At 37.1% G+C, this 17,276-nt stretch overlaps 1 protein-coding gene across 1 annotated transcript in view; it reads right to left on the bottom strand.

Moving 5' to 3' along the window:
* The window catches only part of CADM2 (cell adhesion molecule 2), a gene marked incomplete at its 5' end in the record, with an annotated part of 228,658 nt that overhangs the window by 57,581 nt on the left and 153,801 nt on the right, over nt 1–17,276 (bottom strand). Inside the window, one exon of the mRNA XM_059820833.1 lies at nt 2,654–2,832. Coding sequence (XP_059676816.1) covers nt 2,654–2,832 — 179 coding nt within the window. The remainder of the gene's footprint in view (nt 1–2,653; nt 2,833–17,276) is intronic.

Here is a 17,276-nt window from a genome sequence, read left to right as displayed (position 1 = left end):
ACTTGGACATGTGATTATCACTCTTTGTCTCCATCACTGCAAATCCTCTGGGCTCAAGAGCTTCCTAACTGGAGTTCCAGAAGCTCCATTAAGGCAGTGGCTACTAGCACTCAGGGCACTTACGCCTTACTCCTTACAGATCTGGTAGGTCACTTTTCTTAGACTTTACTTCCTTGACCCGCAATTTAAAAGAATCCCTTGTGAAGAGATTCTCTCCTCATGCGGATTCCTCCCCTCTCCTCTCCGAACATCTTTGTGAACATACCTCCTCCTCTTATCTGTCATGTACTTGTATTAGAAACCTGACATTCAAGGTAAGAAGGCATCATGATAAATCAACTCTAACAAAGGAGTAGGACAGAAAAAAATTACGTCAACACATTAGGCACAGGGGAAGGGATGAGAAATCAAAGGATGCTCCCAGATATATTTAGGAAGATATAGAAAAAAAATAAATAATCCTCTATTAAATGGAAGAATGCATCTCAGAAAATGATAAAAAGTAGTTTTGCTAGCCCCCAGCGAGAGAGAGGAAGTATTGTATAATTTTGGGAGGATTATGTTTCACTGGAGACATTCGTGAATGCAATGAGCTAAAGAAGGGATAAGATACTGTCTGAGTTGATCTATACAACTGATTGTGTTACACTTGATAAAATAATTGTGTCTGTCTCTTCTGTACTTAAAATAAACTTAAGAACTCTGAAACACAGTAAGTTGTTAAGCACTAAACATCATCACAAACTCTGTCACACTACTCTCATTGTTTCAGAAACCTTGGAAGCACCTGACATTTACCTTCTCTAGTTCTAACACTGGAATTGCAGAAATGCAATTAGGAAAACTCTGGTACTCATAACAGAAAAGGTCAGCAATGTGCAAGCTAAACCTTATAACATGCCTAATGTGCTGCCAAACACAACAGAATGCCTTCCTGATAATGAATGATTTTACAGACTGCCATGAAGCTGTTGCAAGATAATCAGATGAACAGGGGGCATGCCACTATGCGAAAGACACATAGGAGATTGTGAAATATTCTTTGATAGAGGTATATTGTAAAGTCACCACTGACTGAAAAATCTACCATTATGAAAGGCCATGTTTTCAGAAATAATCACATAAATAAATTGGGCAGAAAACATAAACGACAGAAGTTTCAACATTTGGTAAGCGCAGAAGCCATTACCTCATCAAAGGCAGTGCACCTTGTGCCTGCAGCCAACAACCAATACAACACAACCTCCGGGATGTAAAAGACATTTTTTCTTTTTCTTTTTTTTGTAGTAATCAATGTAAGTAGAGGTTAGAGGGTTTAGTTTTTCTGTTTGTCTTTAATACAGAAATACTCACGCAGCAGTACAGGCTCTGTGTTCCTCATGCAAAGACCTCCTCCTTACTTGTGCCACTAATCCTACATAAACTAATGGTGAACTTTAAGAAAAATGAAAAGTAATCTATGGGGTTCTTTTGACAAATGACATTTCATCAACAGCACCAAAAAATATCTCATTACTGAAAGCTGAAAGTAGCACTTATTAAAAGTTTTCTACCAAATACCTAAAGGCAGGTTAAACCTTTAGTGAAAAATGTTTTTGAGTGCTTGCAAACACCAAAGAAACATGTATTTGTTATACCTGAATTCATCATGAGCAAATAAAATTTATATAGTTCCCATGTCTATTTACAGACTATAATTTGTATTAGTTTAATTTTATTTTGTCATTTTTATAAGAAGTTGCATTTTTTAAAAAACTGGAGGGAAAAAAAGTACCATCATGAACTACAGTGGAGCTTTTGCCTCTGTATTCACTTAGGTTAAAATTCAAATTACAGAACTCTTAGTTTTTCAGGCATTACGACATACATATTTGTTGTAAGAGAACATTATGTTTCGAGACTGCTAGATCCATATTGCAAAGCTGTATTAAAGGCAAATGCTAACTTTGTATTATAGTTTCTCCTATACCTGAATTATATTAATCTATTTCATGATTAATGTAAAAGCCAGTTATTCTTTTTCATGTGACACATATCATTGCCTAATTAATTAAGGAAAACAAATCAATTGTAATTTAATGTGAATCTTCCTATTTTTCAATTTTATTAGAAGAAGTAACATATATTTGGGACATGACATATTTCTGAGGATTGACTGTAACGATAGGCCACTAACTTGTATAAGCTCAATTTTCTCAGTAGCAGGCTATAACTTGTGTGAAGTATCTGATATCCTGTCTTTGGTGGTCTATAAAAAACAAACCAAAAAACCTCAAACACCCCTCTGTCTGGTATTTCCATATTTCCCTTCACACATCCTTTTGTAACCAGCTTTATCTGAACAGTGTGTGCCTGAAGCAAGTATTTATAAAACAGTACTGACATACTGCAAAACATTTTTACAGGTGCTTACTTTGCAAAAAGTTCACAACATAAGTGAATATATTTTGTTTAAACTGTATGAAGAGAGTCATGCCAATAAAAGGAAGTAAACGTACTCCCCACAACTAGATGATAGCATCAATAAAAGTGCAATTACACTTCCAGCTTTTTCTTGCTGTTCTTTCAGTAATGATCATAAACAACTGATTGTATTTTCTTGAAACACTACATATGCATAACATGCACCAAAAAACTAACGATAAGCACTTACCATGTACTATCAGGACATATTCTGTGCTGTTTCGGCCAATAGGATTTTTTGCTTCACATCGGTATGTGCCATTGTCTGTTTTGTTTAGGAAACTGATGCTTAGGACCCTGCCGTTGACAACCATTCTCTCTGGATCTGGCAGTTCTCCGCCATCCTTTGTCCACAGTACTGGTTCTGGCCTGTTGGATCAAAAGCAATGCATTTAGTCAGATACATGAAGCATGTAAATGCAACATACACATCAGAAACAGGAGCATCAGAAACTTATGAACAGTAACCTGCCATCAAAGAATATTCAACGATCATTTGAGTTACTGGATATAATGAACTATCACTATTACAACCTCACCATCCTGGATGGGAACTATTAAAGAAAGCAAAAGAACAACCAGGGAAAAGAAGAGAAACAAAAAAGGAAACAGAATAGTACTGGAACAGGCCAAGATCTTCCCTAAATTAAAAAGTAGTTCTTGCGAGGTTTAAGGCCCACAGTTCGGCAAGATGCTTAGCAAGCTAAGTGAAAACAGCTTTCTGTTCGTGTGATGAGCAATATGGTCCTGTGTGACTGACAGGTGTCAGAAATCATGCACACAGGCTGAGGTAGATGTAAGTGGTCTGTAAATGGATTCTAAAATTATTTAGGCTATTCACATTCACAAGTGCACTTGCATGCGCTGAGTGTTTTTCCTGAACCAGGCATATCAGTCTCAAAGTAGCACATCTTACACACAATCTAAATTTGTTTCTGTTGCTGCATTGTGTCATCTCTTTTTCCTCCCTTTCTACATCCTTCCCTCAAATAATTGCTTGTTACGCATGTTATCACAAGCAATATAAGATTTGACTTAAAATCCTGGATTTTCTTCTTTTGTGAAACCTTTCCCCTTGTGCATCAAACAGGCCAAAGGCAAAGCACTGACAGCAATAACTCCCTAGGCAAGCTAAGGGCACAGCAGAGAAAGGAGCTGACCATCTTGCAGATTCCCATATACCCTCCCACTGGCAAGTGATACCTAGCTCTTTCCCAAAGACTCTCAAGAAGCTCCACAGTTCATGAGATTTGCCTAATGGACAGCAAGATGTATTTATTACTGGTACGCAGTTTTTACTTACATGTAACAAGACCTACTTTCAAATTTACATGAGAGAAATCACCAAAAAGACAAGTCCGTGACTGGGAATGAAAAGCTGGCTTACTGAATCCTGACTATCTCACAGATGGAGCATGTCAGGTCCTTAGATACTAGTCACTAAAGCAAGATACATACAGCCTGGGGATTCACTGCTACATTACTTGTATCTGGTAGCTTTGTACACTATAACCCAAATATCAATCCCTTTCTTTTGGGTACACTACCCAAGTAATTTCAGTCAGAAGCAGTTCTAGATTTGCACATTTATTTGGTAGGAGAATGTTACATTATATTTTCCTATCGAAGTATGCACTTGTATGACTAGGTCATAAAACAAAATATAAAACGCTGTTATAAAATCAGCAGATGCAAAATTAGTTGCTAGTCTTACTCAAGAAATACCTAATTTCATTCATTTAAGCAGGTGTTTAAAGCCTATTAAATATAATAAATGTTAAGAATAAGAATTAAACCTAAATACCTAAGGAGAAATGTTTTGCTAAAATGTGGCCTCATGCACAGAAAAATAGTCCTAATGACTGCAGTGACATGATTTTCTTTTAAGTTAGGCAAGACATGTAAACAAAGTGAATTCTTCTGAAATGCACTTACTGCTATATAATTTATATTACTTTAAAAAGTAAAAATACTATAACTTACGTTTCTCTTGAAAGATAACAGAGATTTATATACATTTTGGTAATATTTGGATGACACCTTGATAAATCATTGTTGAACTTGTTACCTAGACCGGCTGTTCTCTGAAGTTCTGATTTTTTTAGAAAATCATATACTCAGGGAATGAACAAGATTCACATAATTTTAAACCAAGGATTAAGAACTGTTGGTGTAATGGGTCTTATTTATACCTTACTGTAAATATGTCTTAATACTCTTCCTAAGTGCATTTTCAGGAACTGATATCTAAATACACATGACACACAATATACACACTTCCTTTCTACTTAATGAGAGCAGGGAATCTAGATGTCCATGTTATTGCAGAAACATTGCCGTACAGAGTTCACAACATTAAGGTGAGATTTGCTTTGATATGTTAAAGTGGATTTGTTCAATTTTCTAGCAAACTCCTCATTGTTCCCCATTTACCAGCTTACTGTGAATCTGTAATCCCAGAAGTGGAAACTCTGAAACATTTCTGCTACAATGTGCACCATTACCTTCATAAATGGCATATTAAAGCAACTTCTGTGCAGTGGTAATTTATGGAACTTACGTTTTAAATTGAAATTAGATGTCATATCCTAGGGAAAACCCATAGGATAACAAATAACTACGAAATGGAGCCTTAGATATAAATTATTCAGGGACCTTTGTCACATTGTAATATACCAACTCCAGTCTTGTACAGAGTGGTTAGCTATGGTTGCAAAATGATGGTGGCAGAAAAATCACGGCTTAGAGAGAGGCAGATCTACATACTCTGGGTGTTGGGGAAGCTGCTAATAAACAGTTAATATTAAGCCATCCTGTACTGGCTTAGAGGCAGCCGCAGAGCAATTCCTGAGCAGCTGATCCACAGTCAACACATCATGGTGACTGGGCACAGCTCTTACCCCGTCTCACCGTTCTCAGTGAAGATGATGCCTAAAGCAGCAATTCTGCCACAGCCACAAAATTAAACTTTGCCTGCACTGCTAGGAAGCTTTGAGACACGCCGATCTAAACAATTCGTTACTTAGGCAGAAGTGAGTTACGAACATGAGATTCTCATGCACCCAGGCCAGCATACTGCTGCAGACAGTGACAAGGGAAGCGGCTGTTTAAGGAAAGCATGCAAGCGTGGCCATTTTCTGTGGTCCATTCCCCCTGTACTCTGCCAGCATCCACAATCATTCCATCAGTGATGTTGGAGGGCACATCTCTTGCTCTCTTCTGTATCTACTTAGTATTTAGACCTGTTACCTATGAATGTCTCTAATCTCTTTTTGAATCTGTTTATACTGTCTGTCAACCCAGCCTCCTGTGCCAATGAATTCTGGAAGTTCCCTACCCACTGTGCAAAAACATATTTACTTTTATCTGTGTTATACTGATCTCCTAGCAGTGGCAGTGAATATTGCAGGATATGATAAGTAACGCTTCTGCATATTATAACCTTGTTAGAAGCAGGCCTCTCTCCCTCTTTCTCTGTTTGTTTGAATTTGATACCTTCTGAGATTATTGGCAGGGGGAAAAAAAATCACAAGAAGAAAAGGTAAAGGAACTGTAAATTTAGAGCATATCAGCTATTCCTTGATAATTGCTTTAGCACCTTCATTGTCCAAAGCACAAATGCAGCTGAAACACTGATGGAGAAGCTTTCCTTCTGTGACACAAGGCATGGAGAACTATGAATTTCCCATAGTTTATCCTATTGAAACATGTTCACAAGTGCAGATCCAGACAGAGGTTCTTTCTCTTACCCAACATTTTGAAAGGCTTCTGGCTAAACTGGGGGATATTGAGGTTTGACACGCTAAAACACCCACAAATATATACACTCCTAACACTGCACATTTTTATCCATTGCATACATCTCCAATATTGCAGAATTTCAGCTTTTCTTCACATGTTAAAGATTTGCCATAACACTGTGTGGACTGGAACAAACAGGGTATCCTTGTGCCTTGCATTTGTGCTTACTTCAAGTTGAATCATGCTTACCAGTTTAATCCCCATTTATCTCAGACAATCCTGAAAACATCTTTCTTGGAGCACAATAGCTATAAAGTCGGAATGAGCACTGTGGCCACTAATGCAATTGCAGGTTACTACCTTCACATATTTCATGGCACAAACAAGCTCACTGACCTGCTCTGTCCTAACAGGAGCATGCAGCTTGCTGGTACCAATGCAGCACCCAAAGAACAACTCTGTCCTCCCTTATTTTTTCCCCATCTTGGGTGAGAAGTGCTTTTCTATATCCCTGGTTTAATCCCTCCCATGTGGATGCCGTTAAGTGGCAATGAGCTGTGCTACCACTGAGACCCTTCATGGGATTGAGGGAGGTAGCAGAGCTGAAGCACCAAGATGCTGTTTTCTTCCCCAAAACACAGCTCTGCTTCTGGCTTACCTATTCTAATTTGCTCTCAGTGTGACACCTTTTAAAACAAAAAAAACAAATTAAGCATGCTGTACTGCAGAAATTCTTTCAAAGACACAGCTCAACTGTGACAGCCCATGCTATTTCTTTGGCTAGCATGTACGGCTTTTACTGATTTGGCTTTGCACGCAGCTGCCCACAGTGGCACTAACAGGACTGCGTTCAACTGAAAGAAGCCAGAGATACTAATCAGAAGCGTAGTAAAAATCCTTAATTATGACCAATGACTTTTCTGCTAGCCCCCCAAAAGAAATTTGAACTCTATACTCTCACTGAAGAACTGCTAAATGGGCTTAGATTTTGATATAGCTTATGTTTAATTCTAGTAGAAAGGCCCAGAAGCTTTCAGTAACTGACTTGCAAAAGGGAACTGGTTTTTGGTACAAATAAATGATTTTGTTAACTGTCTTCATGTTAGCCTCAAAACTTGACATAAAAAGCAACAGAATTTGGTATTCCTTCCCAGACGAACTCAAATGGGACATCAATGAGGATATCAAAAAACTGGTATCGTGTTCCAGGATGATTCATGTTTTATACTGTGAAACAGGAGTTTTCTTGCAAGTTACTAAACAAATAATTTGTAAATAAAGCAAAATTATTTTCTAATCCTGAGGCTAAGAAACCTGTTCTTCCAAAATAAGTCAGAGAGAAAGCTAAGGGTGAACTGGAATGTGCTGGGGAAAAAAAAGTTTTAAAATCCAGTCAGATTTGATTAGAAAAGTACACTTAGGCACAGACTTACCTTTTCAGCAAGTGCTTATGTAACATGAAAATCAACAGTTAATATTTAAGTCCATGTAAATATTTATGATAATCTAGGCCTTTAAAAGTTACACAGTAGTATTTTAAAACAAGTTCATTAATTTTCCATACCTTTCTCCATCCTTAACCAAAGGAGTGTGATGTTTCAGTGCTTTCCTATAATCCTCCTTTCTAGCGATATCTTTATATCTAACCACTATATTTATCTTAACTTAGCCTTCATTTAAAAATGATATATAGATATATTGTATCACCTCTTCTTTCTGAACAAAGCAAATTTAAGCAATGCAATCCATTCTCACTTGAAAGTTCTTGGCTCTATTCATTTTTGTTGCCCTTTTCTGATTTTTGTGTACAGAAAGGTCACGTACAAAGTGTTATTCATTGAGACCGTAGTAAACAACACTCAGATAACTCCCTGGCCCATAATACTAGCACAGGCTAACCTTTTAATTTCCATAAGACCACACTCAATAAAACCCCCAAACAACAACAACAAAAAAACAGTGCTGGCTTTTTACACTCAGTCTCACTGAGGGTATTATCATATATCTAGGTATCTAAGCAGCCTGTCAAAATTTAGTAGCCAAAGTGGGTAAAAATAAGAAAGATAGAAGGAGGATTTGTAGAACACCAATGAGACAAGTAAATTAATTATTTTGAATATGGCCCTCCTGAACATTGCCTTTTACTTCTCCAAACAGGGGCACACTTGTATTCTCTGAAGCCTGTAAAAACATAGTGTAGTGGAAATGCTCAAATGAGTAATGGAAAAGGTATCACTATATTTATCAGAGCATTTTTTGTTGAAATCCTGGTGCAATGTTAAAAGTAATCTAAGGGAATGACTGCTTCATTAATTTGAAAGTTACAGAATTTCTCTGTATTGAGAATCTGGATTTTTAGCTTTGTCAGTTAATCATCCAGTAGAAAGTTTAAATCCTGAGGGAACTTCTTGTTTATATAAAGTCTCAGCCTGATGAGTCATATTGGGATGAGCTGGTTTGGGAGCATTTCATCTATCAAAAACATCAATATCCACAGTCACTAGCCTTTCATAAAAGGCTTGGATAGATGGTTTTTATTTTATGGGATAAGAAAACTTTGTGATTTTGTAGTTCTGCAAACTTGAGTAACCTTCATAGAGTGTTCTTCTCCCCAGAAGAATTAGTCAAGAATATCCTAAGTACCTGTTGAAGACAGTTGCAGTGTGTTATGCCTTTGAAAAAGTTGCTTATATGGTAAACTTAAAGAGGTGACCAGAATTTCAAATGGTGTTAGTATTAATCATTTACAGAAAAAAAAGGAACACCAAAACACAGAAAAGGGAAGAAAACAAACAAACCAAAACAAAAAAAAACCCCACAACCCTTCATCCCTTATCTTCTGTCCTGGATACAGATAAAACCTTTCTTTTGTCCATCACAAATGCACTTGGGTGACAGGCCTCCCTGCCAGTAGCTTGCTTTGGATAAATCAGACAGTCCTCTCACCGTTAGATTGGCTCACTGGATTACAGTTGCTAACCATGTTGATATGATAGACTAAATTTGCAGCCAAAAGTCCTTATCCCTCAGCAGCCTGTGACAGGAAGTGATTAAAGTGGCTCAAGAAGAGTCTTTTCAAAGCAAAGGTATTTATTTATTCTTTTACCCAAAGATACAAAGTATAGATCGCTAAGGGGTAAAAGAGTAATTTTTCATATTCATATTTCCCCCATCTACACCCCAATCTTTCCTTGCAACCATATTTAAGGTTCCTTTCAGGTCAGTTAACACCCACCTCTACCTGACTCTTCTCTTTCTGACATAATTCTCTTTCCTTCTGTATCTCCCTCTCATAAGGCTGATAACTCATTCCCCTTTACCCTTTAATATCTTTACAGTCTAGGACTCCCTTTGACCTAGGCTTTCAGCCCTTAACACAGCTGTGTAATACTGGTCTCTGTCTGGATAGCTTTTTCCCAGTTGATCACTAACCCATTATAATGTTAACTTCTTTCCAACTATTTACCTGCAGTTTTTCACTTTGCCTTTTAAGCATTTATTGTGGGTCCCCCCCGCCCCCCCTTAACTGTTTCCTTTATGTTAGTCATTCTCAAGGAGGCAAGGCAATATCATTCAAATATCCTGAAAAGTGCAAAATCTATCTATCTATATATGTATAGTTATACATATACATACATATATATGAGGTTTCTTACCTAATTCCAGTATTATTCACAATCTTCCCAAAGAAGTATAAAAAAACTGTTGTGAATAACATTTTGGAGATTGGCTTTCTCATAGCCATGAGACATGAACAAGAGAGTTTACGTGAAATCAGAAGATACCTTATCAGTGAATTGCATCAGAAATATCCCTTGTATTCTACTATTGTAAGCACCAGGGAGGTTTGAGATGGGCAAAATGATTGTCTCAAAAAAACCCAACCCAACTTTGTGAGGGAGATGCCACAGGGATGTAGTCCAGAGTTTGATTTAAACTCGAAATCCATTGCCACATGAAGGCAGATGTGGGGGAGTTCCCTAAGCTTGTTCGCAAAGTACCATCCTCCCTAAGGTAAGTTTAATGTGGGAGGGAAAAGAAGACATCAAATTGGTGGGCTCACTGATGTGAGTGATCCACTGTCTTCCCATGACCCACATTAGAAGTGAAAAAAATAGTTCAGAGAATTATAATTCTTTATCAATAGTCACTGTGTGTGTGTTGGAGAAGCAGTGTTTTGTCAGGGTTAGTTTGGTTGTGCCAGCAGTGCCAGCCCTTCAGCTTTGAAGGAAATGCAAAATTAGAGAGCTCACAAATGTGCAATATGGCTGATGGGTCAAAGTCAGAAAAAGCTTTGTCGTGATATTGTGCAATACATCAAAACTGAGGTCAAGTCAGCAGATTTTCTCAACAGGAATACATAGGAACCCATCACTGCAGTATGTGATAACACAATTAGTTATTTAAGTGATTTCTTATGTCCCCTATACCAGAGCATGCAAACAGCCAACTCAGAATAAATGCAGCGAGACATGAAATCAAACTGTGCACAGCTGGTTGCTAATGCCATTTATCGCTCCAAGTACCTCTAACTACTCAGAGTCAGGAAAACACTTACCTAAAAATGCATCTTCTTAAAAACTGTTCTTGTTTTAAAGATTTCTGAGAAAATACTATAATCATTCAGGTTACATGTTTTATTTTGCCAGTTTCAGCAGTGCTGCTCCTAATGTTGTTCATTTCTTTTAACACTTTTATCTAAACATCTTATCTGCTCTCTTCTTCTCCATCAGACGGGGTGTCCTTTTTGTCTTAGAGTTATTAAACTCACCTTGCAGTGAAATTACCATTGTGTGCCGTAAAAATAACATGCTAACCTCTTACAAATGTCATCTGTCTAAAAAGAATGCAGACAAACTGTTTTGCCTTATATTTTTAATAAGTCCTGAAGGAGACCTCTGTTAAAAGTTCCTCTGTGTGGTCATAATAAACTAGAAAAAATAAAAGTAATTCTCAGCAAGACTGCTGTCTTGATCTGGAAGAGAAATACGGCCTATTTTGTATTTCTCAACTTTATTGAACATTCCCCCTCCGCCCAGTTTCCTTTCCTCTCCTATGAGAAGCTATGCAGTACGAGGTTAGGCTTGACTGCCAAATGAGCATGAGAGAAGACAGTTCTGGCTGCAGAGCTCCTACTTCCCTTACAGCCCCCTATTACTTAGGCCAGCACCATTAGCAGATGTACTTCCAAGTCCTGATCTATGTTTCCATTGTGACAGACAGATAAGTCTTGTTCTAATAATGGAAGGTTTTCAGAGATGCTCAGAAAGTCAGCTTTTCTAATTGATATTAATAACTTCAAATCCATATATCAATGTATTTGCTGAATTGTACCATATAAATTGAAAAGCATGTATTTTTTTCTGATTAACATGAGAAACCCTATTATCTTTAATTTACATAAAAACTAGAAACCTTTTTGCACCGTTCATAGCATCTACAAATCACATGGATCTCCTGTAGAGCGAACAAATTCAGATTTTATGTCTTAAAGAGCTTGATTACTCTTAAATGGAAATTAACTATAAACTCCTGAACTATTGACAAAAGGTCTTAACTGTGTGCCAGCGTGTAAAGACAGATCAGGACTGACAGGTATCTGCTATCGTTTAAGGCTTATCATTCATGCTGACTATTTAAATTATTCAGCCTGTGTTTTTAAGCAATCTTTCTATTTTCTACTTTTTTCTATCTTTCAGCAATTATAATTTCTGCAGAACATTTTCCTTTGAATATGCCATATTGAAAAGCTGTTCCAAAAGGTATTGCACCATATAGTATAATTTATTTCCTGAGTATAGAACTTCCATGCCACAACAGCTCAGATGATACATTAAAACATGAAAATGCATTAAAATCTTAGCCATTCAAATATAGTATACATTCTGGAGCGGAGCCCTTTCTGATGCATATGAACCATGATTTTTTGTCTATTGATCAGTGAATTACTCTGTCTATGTCTGAATCAAGAATTAACCCAGCACTACTGTAATGACTTGAGAGGACTGAAATGAGTAAACCCTGTGTGTGACTATACAAAAATTCTTTAAAAAGGAATATTAAGCTTTCACTCAACATACTTTTTGTTAGTACTTAACAACAGACCATATGCAGAATATCTTCTGCTCTTAAAGTATTAAACTCAGAATTATATTTAAACCCACTTTGAGGATCAATATCACTAAGAACAACAGTCCTTTGGTTTATATGATAGTTACCTGCTTCAGCTATCATTTTTGTAGTAATGCAAAAACATAATATTTTATATCATTCCAATATATAAAACATATTTTCTAATCGCAAGTTCTAGAAAAGGCAAATCTATGAAGTATTCTAAATATCCAATCTTTTCAACCTAGTGTAGGTTCAGACATCTGTGTTTCAGGATAAGCTGTAGCAAAATATTTTTAACTCTCAGGGAAGTGCAATATGTATTTCAGTTTTTATAGCTGTTTTAAGAATGTTTAATTGCTTACTGATTGCCAGTCTTATTTTGGTGTGATGAAATCTCTGAATGATTTCAGACTTCGTTTCCAAGTTTGTGCTTTAAAACAAGAAAATAAATCCAAATAATATTCTTTTAAGACACTCTAGTTTTACTACTTATATATAAAAAAGAATTTAAAAATACTTTTATTTTTATTCTTTTGATCAACAGTACTCACTCTCATGTTTGAGTTTCATCATAAGACCTCAGAAATCCTTCATTTCTTCATTCCAGTTCTACTTTTAAACCAATTTATTGTGTTATTGGTATCTCTAATGGAACTTTTTCTTCATCAGATTAAGTGGTAGATCTTGTGGCTAATTTTCTTCAAGGAATTGAAATCTCATTGTCTTCACTAACAGATTTTTTTTTCTTCCTTTTTTCCCCTTGATACTTAAAACTGACCACAATTTTCCTTATACTTACTAGGCCCCGCCAATATTTTGATATGGCTGTACTTGTGGGTTGAGCTCTTAAATTCAAAATTGTATTCTTTCTGCACAGTCAGACTAATACCAAAGAAATGGTTACACTTTACATTATATGTGTGTATGGTGTTTATACCCCATATGTACACAATTTTTAGGAAGAGGCTGACAGTTTCCATTCTACAGCCGCTTTTATTCACACACTGATGGGACACTGCCAGAAGACTTTTTAGGCCAGTCTTAAAAAGAAAAAAAGAAAAAAGAAAACGGGGGAAAAAAAAGGTGTTGCAGATCTGTGCCTCTTGCATTGGAGCTGTGCGCTCCAAATTAAGATTAAAAACATTTCATGCTTTCTAAGGGGCTGTTGATTTTCTCCACCCTTTTTCCTGGTCATCTGTCTCTGCTACTTCCTCAGTCAGAAAGTGGGAGCACTGCAGATGTGCTAATTTTAACAGGCTTTCATAGCAGAGAAGAGCAAGTGCCTTCAGCTACCTGGTCTGTCTAGTGTCCATTGTATAACCTCACCTTCTGGTTTTCCATTTTGCCCAAATCTCTCCCACATTTGTCATCTCCATCTCCATCTACTTTCAAACTTTTGCTGTCTCATTTCACCCCCTCTCCAACGTTTTGCTTTCTCTGAATCTGAAAAACTTCCCAAACAACAGATTGGACATTTCTACTCCTTTATACTTTCTCAAGTCTTCAGACATTTCTGCACCGGGCAGACAATTACTCCCATGAGAGGCAAAATTTGCCAAACTACTTTATTTCTGCCTTCCATCAATTATGAATGTAGAAACACAAAATGGAGAAGCGAGAAAGAGGCTGCAGTATTTCCAAACTTTCAAGGCCAGACCACCACTTAGGAGCAAACAGGGAACTGAAGAATATGGGCACACTGATGCATACCACAAACAAAAAACATAAACCTCTTTTAAATCCAACATTAGGTGGTCAGGGAATAATGACTGACTTAATTTTTTTCAGATTTATTCTGAAAAAGACCTGGATATTTTAATGCATTTTTAGTACTTCAAATCAAAATGTCTAGTATTTTAGAAAATTTTTAGTAGTCAGCTATTAAACAGACTTTTTTATACGTATTTTAAAGTCTGAGGCTCAAAACATCTTAAGTTCAGAGAAAACACTATAACCTCTGCAGCTTACAAACAGCTTTCATAAAAAGTGCACTTTAAATCTTCTGTCTGTAGAAAACAATGGTATGTATGGCTATACTGTTCATTTTGTGTTGCTAGTTTATAAATAATTTATATTTCTTTTAAATTTTAACCAGGAAAAAAAAGTCCTCCACAGAAGCGTAACATCTCTTTCAAAAAGATTCCTGAGGCTATAAAGGCAGAAGGAGAGGTGTAAGCCAGTACAGCAGCAGGAAAGAAAAAAAATGCATTAAAAAAACTTATGTCATAAATTCTGCCTTACTTTCTGGGGAATGGAGGCCCAGTAGAAGTGACCACCACCATCAGGTAACTGACACTAACTCAAGGACAAAATACTAGGTAATACTTTGTAGGGAATATCCATGGGTAGGCCTGGACTTGACCACAGATTAGATAAGGTGTTTTCCAATTTCTATAAACTAGCAAAGATGCTGCTTTTTTGTCAGAAGTCTTTACTGAAGGCCTGATATGGACAGATTGCACAACAATGAGCTGTTCAGGTGGATGCACAACGTATATGATCTGCCGTGCAGTCGTTTAACAGCTCTCACAGGCAATGGGTAAGATATCCTTAATGACATACCGATAAATAAGGGCAAGTGACAGCCTCGCTTTTAGGAGATTGTGCAAGAAAGTGAAGGGGGAGAGACCTTCTCCATAGAGTGCATCTCCCTTACTGCTGCAGGCAGAGGGGGAAGGCAGACTTGGTGAAGCTGCCACTTCATCCGGAGAATGAAAAGTCAGCAGAGCCCGAGCCTCAGACTGATGGCCAGGTAATCTCACGCAGGGAAAGAAGTGAGGTCCATTCAGGGCTACAGAGACGTTATTCCAGTCAGGGGAACGGGTAAAAGATGAAGCAGAGAAACAGTGATGTCTTGAAAGCTCCTTTTAAATTCTAGAGCTGGAAGTACTCTAGATCAGTACTGGAGCACATTGGTAATATACGCCCTTCCCCTGTTCTGCCTGGGATTGGTGCCATATATTGATGTGCAAATTAGAAAGACAAATCCCTTTCCTTTCAGCCTCATAAGCTAAGACCTACACTCTCAGATAAGACCGGGGTGGGGGTTGGGGGGAAGGAGAGGAGAAACTATATACAGGTAAGTGAATATAAAGAATAATTGTCACACCTTGCTTAAATATTTTATTGCTGTTCCTAAGGGCTTTTTCTTTTCTGTCAGAGTACAGCTGAGATGATAAATGGCATGTAAGAATTTCATTCACATGAAAAATAGTTAATTAAACATAGAAATCTTAACGGCCTGGTTTCACTATAATTCTAGTTCTATATGTTTCTAATTATGTAGTCTATGTTCAAACAGCTAAATCTTTGGGCTTCTTATACTGCTGTTTACACCTTGTTGATTCCTTCTTAACCTTTAAGAGCTATTGAGAAATCAGTAGATTATTCTTTTTCATCAGCCGTAAGTAAAGCATGACCATAAGAACAAAGGACGATAGAAACTGCAGTGGATTAAATGGGCAATATCTGAAAAAAAATGTATTTCAAAGACATGCAAATGTCAGCAGTATTAAGATAATAGGGTGCTCAAGTGGATGCATCAGAATGGCTGCCGAAATTACCGGGATTAACCAGGAACTATGCTCCTAACATTAATGAAGTACTGCTGGGGATAGGAAAGCAGCAGCAAAGCATAATGATAGGACGTGCACACCTTAGTTACTATGCATTTCATAGAACAGAGGAAAATAACATTTTCTCAAACAGCATGTCTTCAGATCCTTTTATAACACTGTTTCTTCATACAAGTTTACAAGCATACTGCATCCCCAGCCAGGGCAACAAGAACTGGGGAAAATACTGATTTACCAGAAATAACAGAAAACAGCAGAAAGAGCTGCAGCACCACTTATTTTAAATGTTTTACATTTTCATATTATAGGATTAAAAAAAAAATTAAAAAATCTACATTTATCTTGGCTTACAAAAACTATGCTGAAGTGCCACATAGAGATAATAGTGGAGACTGCAAGAAAGAGGAAACAGGAGGTAACTACTGTCACACCGCATTTTCAGTTCTCTTTTCTCTTTTTCCTTAATCAACATTATGTCTGTTGGTGATATCCCCACTGCCAGTTGAGGGCCAAAGGGTATATCAAGGTATTAATGAGCAAAGATTATTACGAGCTTTTTTTTTTTCCTTTGATGACTCAGGATTTTAGACTGCTTAGATATTTCAGGCTGAGACACTGATAGATATTCACATGCCTAACTTGCACTGTTTCCAGTAAGAGCTGTGTCCCAACACTCATAAGAAACTCTGTTATTACAGTAAGCTGAGAAATCCCACCTAAGAAACACCAGCTGCATTTTTTGAGCCAAGGTCAAATGCTTGCTGGCACAAGAATCAAAGAGGAAAATGAAGAGTGGCTGATTCACTTCTGCTTTTTCCATTAAGTAAACAGTTGAAAACCTCATTCACAGTCACTTGCTTGTCCAAATACTACTTATTTAAAATCATTTGCTGTTGATGTAAGGCACAGTCAAGGAGAAGCCTCATTAAACCAAAATTCCTTCATGCACTTGAGGTGCAGTGACAATACCCACAGAGCTGATAAAAGTACCAGTGCCACAACTTGAATGACAAGCAAGGACTATACAAAGTCTTCAGTACCAACCCTCATTAACCAAGGTATGCAATTCTCGACTTTCAGTGCATGTAAGAACACCATGAAGTTTGGGAGATGCAGCAGAATATCCTCTTTTCACCAGATAAGACATGTTTAATAACTAGCCATAACAACAACATTTCCAAGATCTTTAGTTGAATCATGGGTTCTTCTCAACAAGTAACCAAATGTTTGTTGATATTTATAACAGTTATAGGAGCACCAAAGGAATGGAAATACACCATAAAATTTTTGTACCTCAGTTATATTTTCTCACCAGTGTCAAAAAAAGCTGATGTTGAAGCATACTGCATTAGATCATAATAAATAATAAAATGCTTCATGCTT

Source organism: Gavia stellata, chromosome 1, assembly GCF_030936135.1.
Source record: "Gavia stellata isolate bGavSte3 chromosome 1, bGavSte3.hap2, whole genome shotgun sequence".
NCBI classification, from domain to species: Eukaryota; Metazoa; Chordata; class Aves; order Gaviiformes; family Gaviidae; genus Gavia; species Gavia stellata.
The sequence above is the reverse complement of the archived record's forward strand: the minus strand, read 5'-3'. Positions and strand labels throughout refer to the sequence as shown.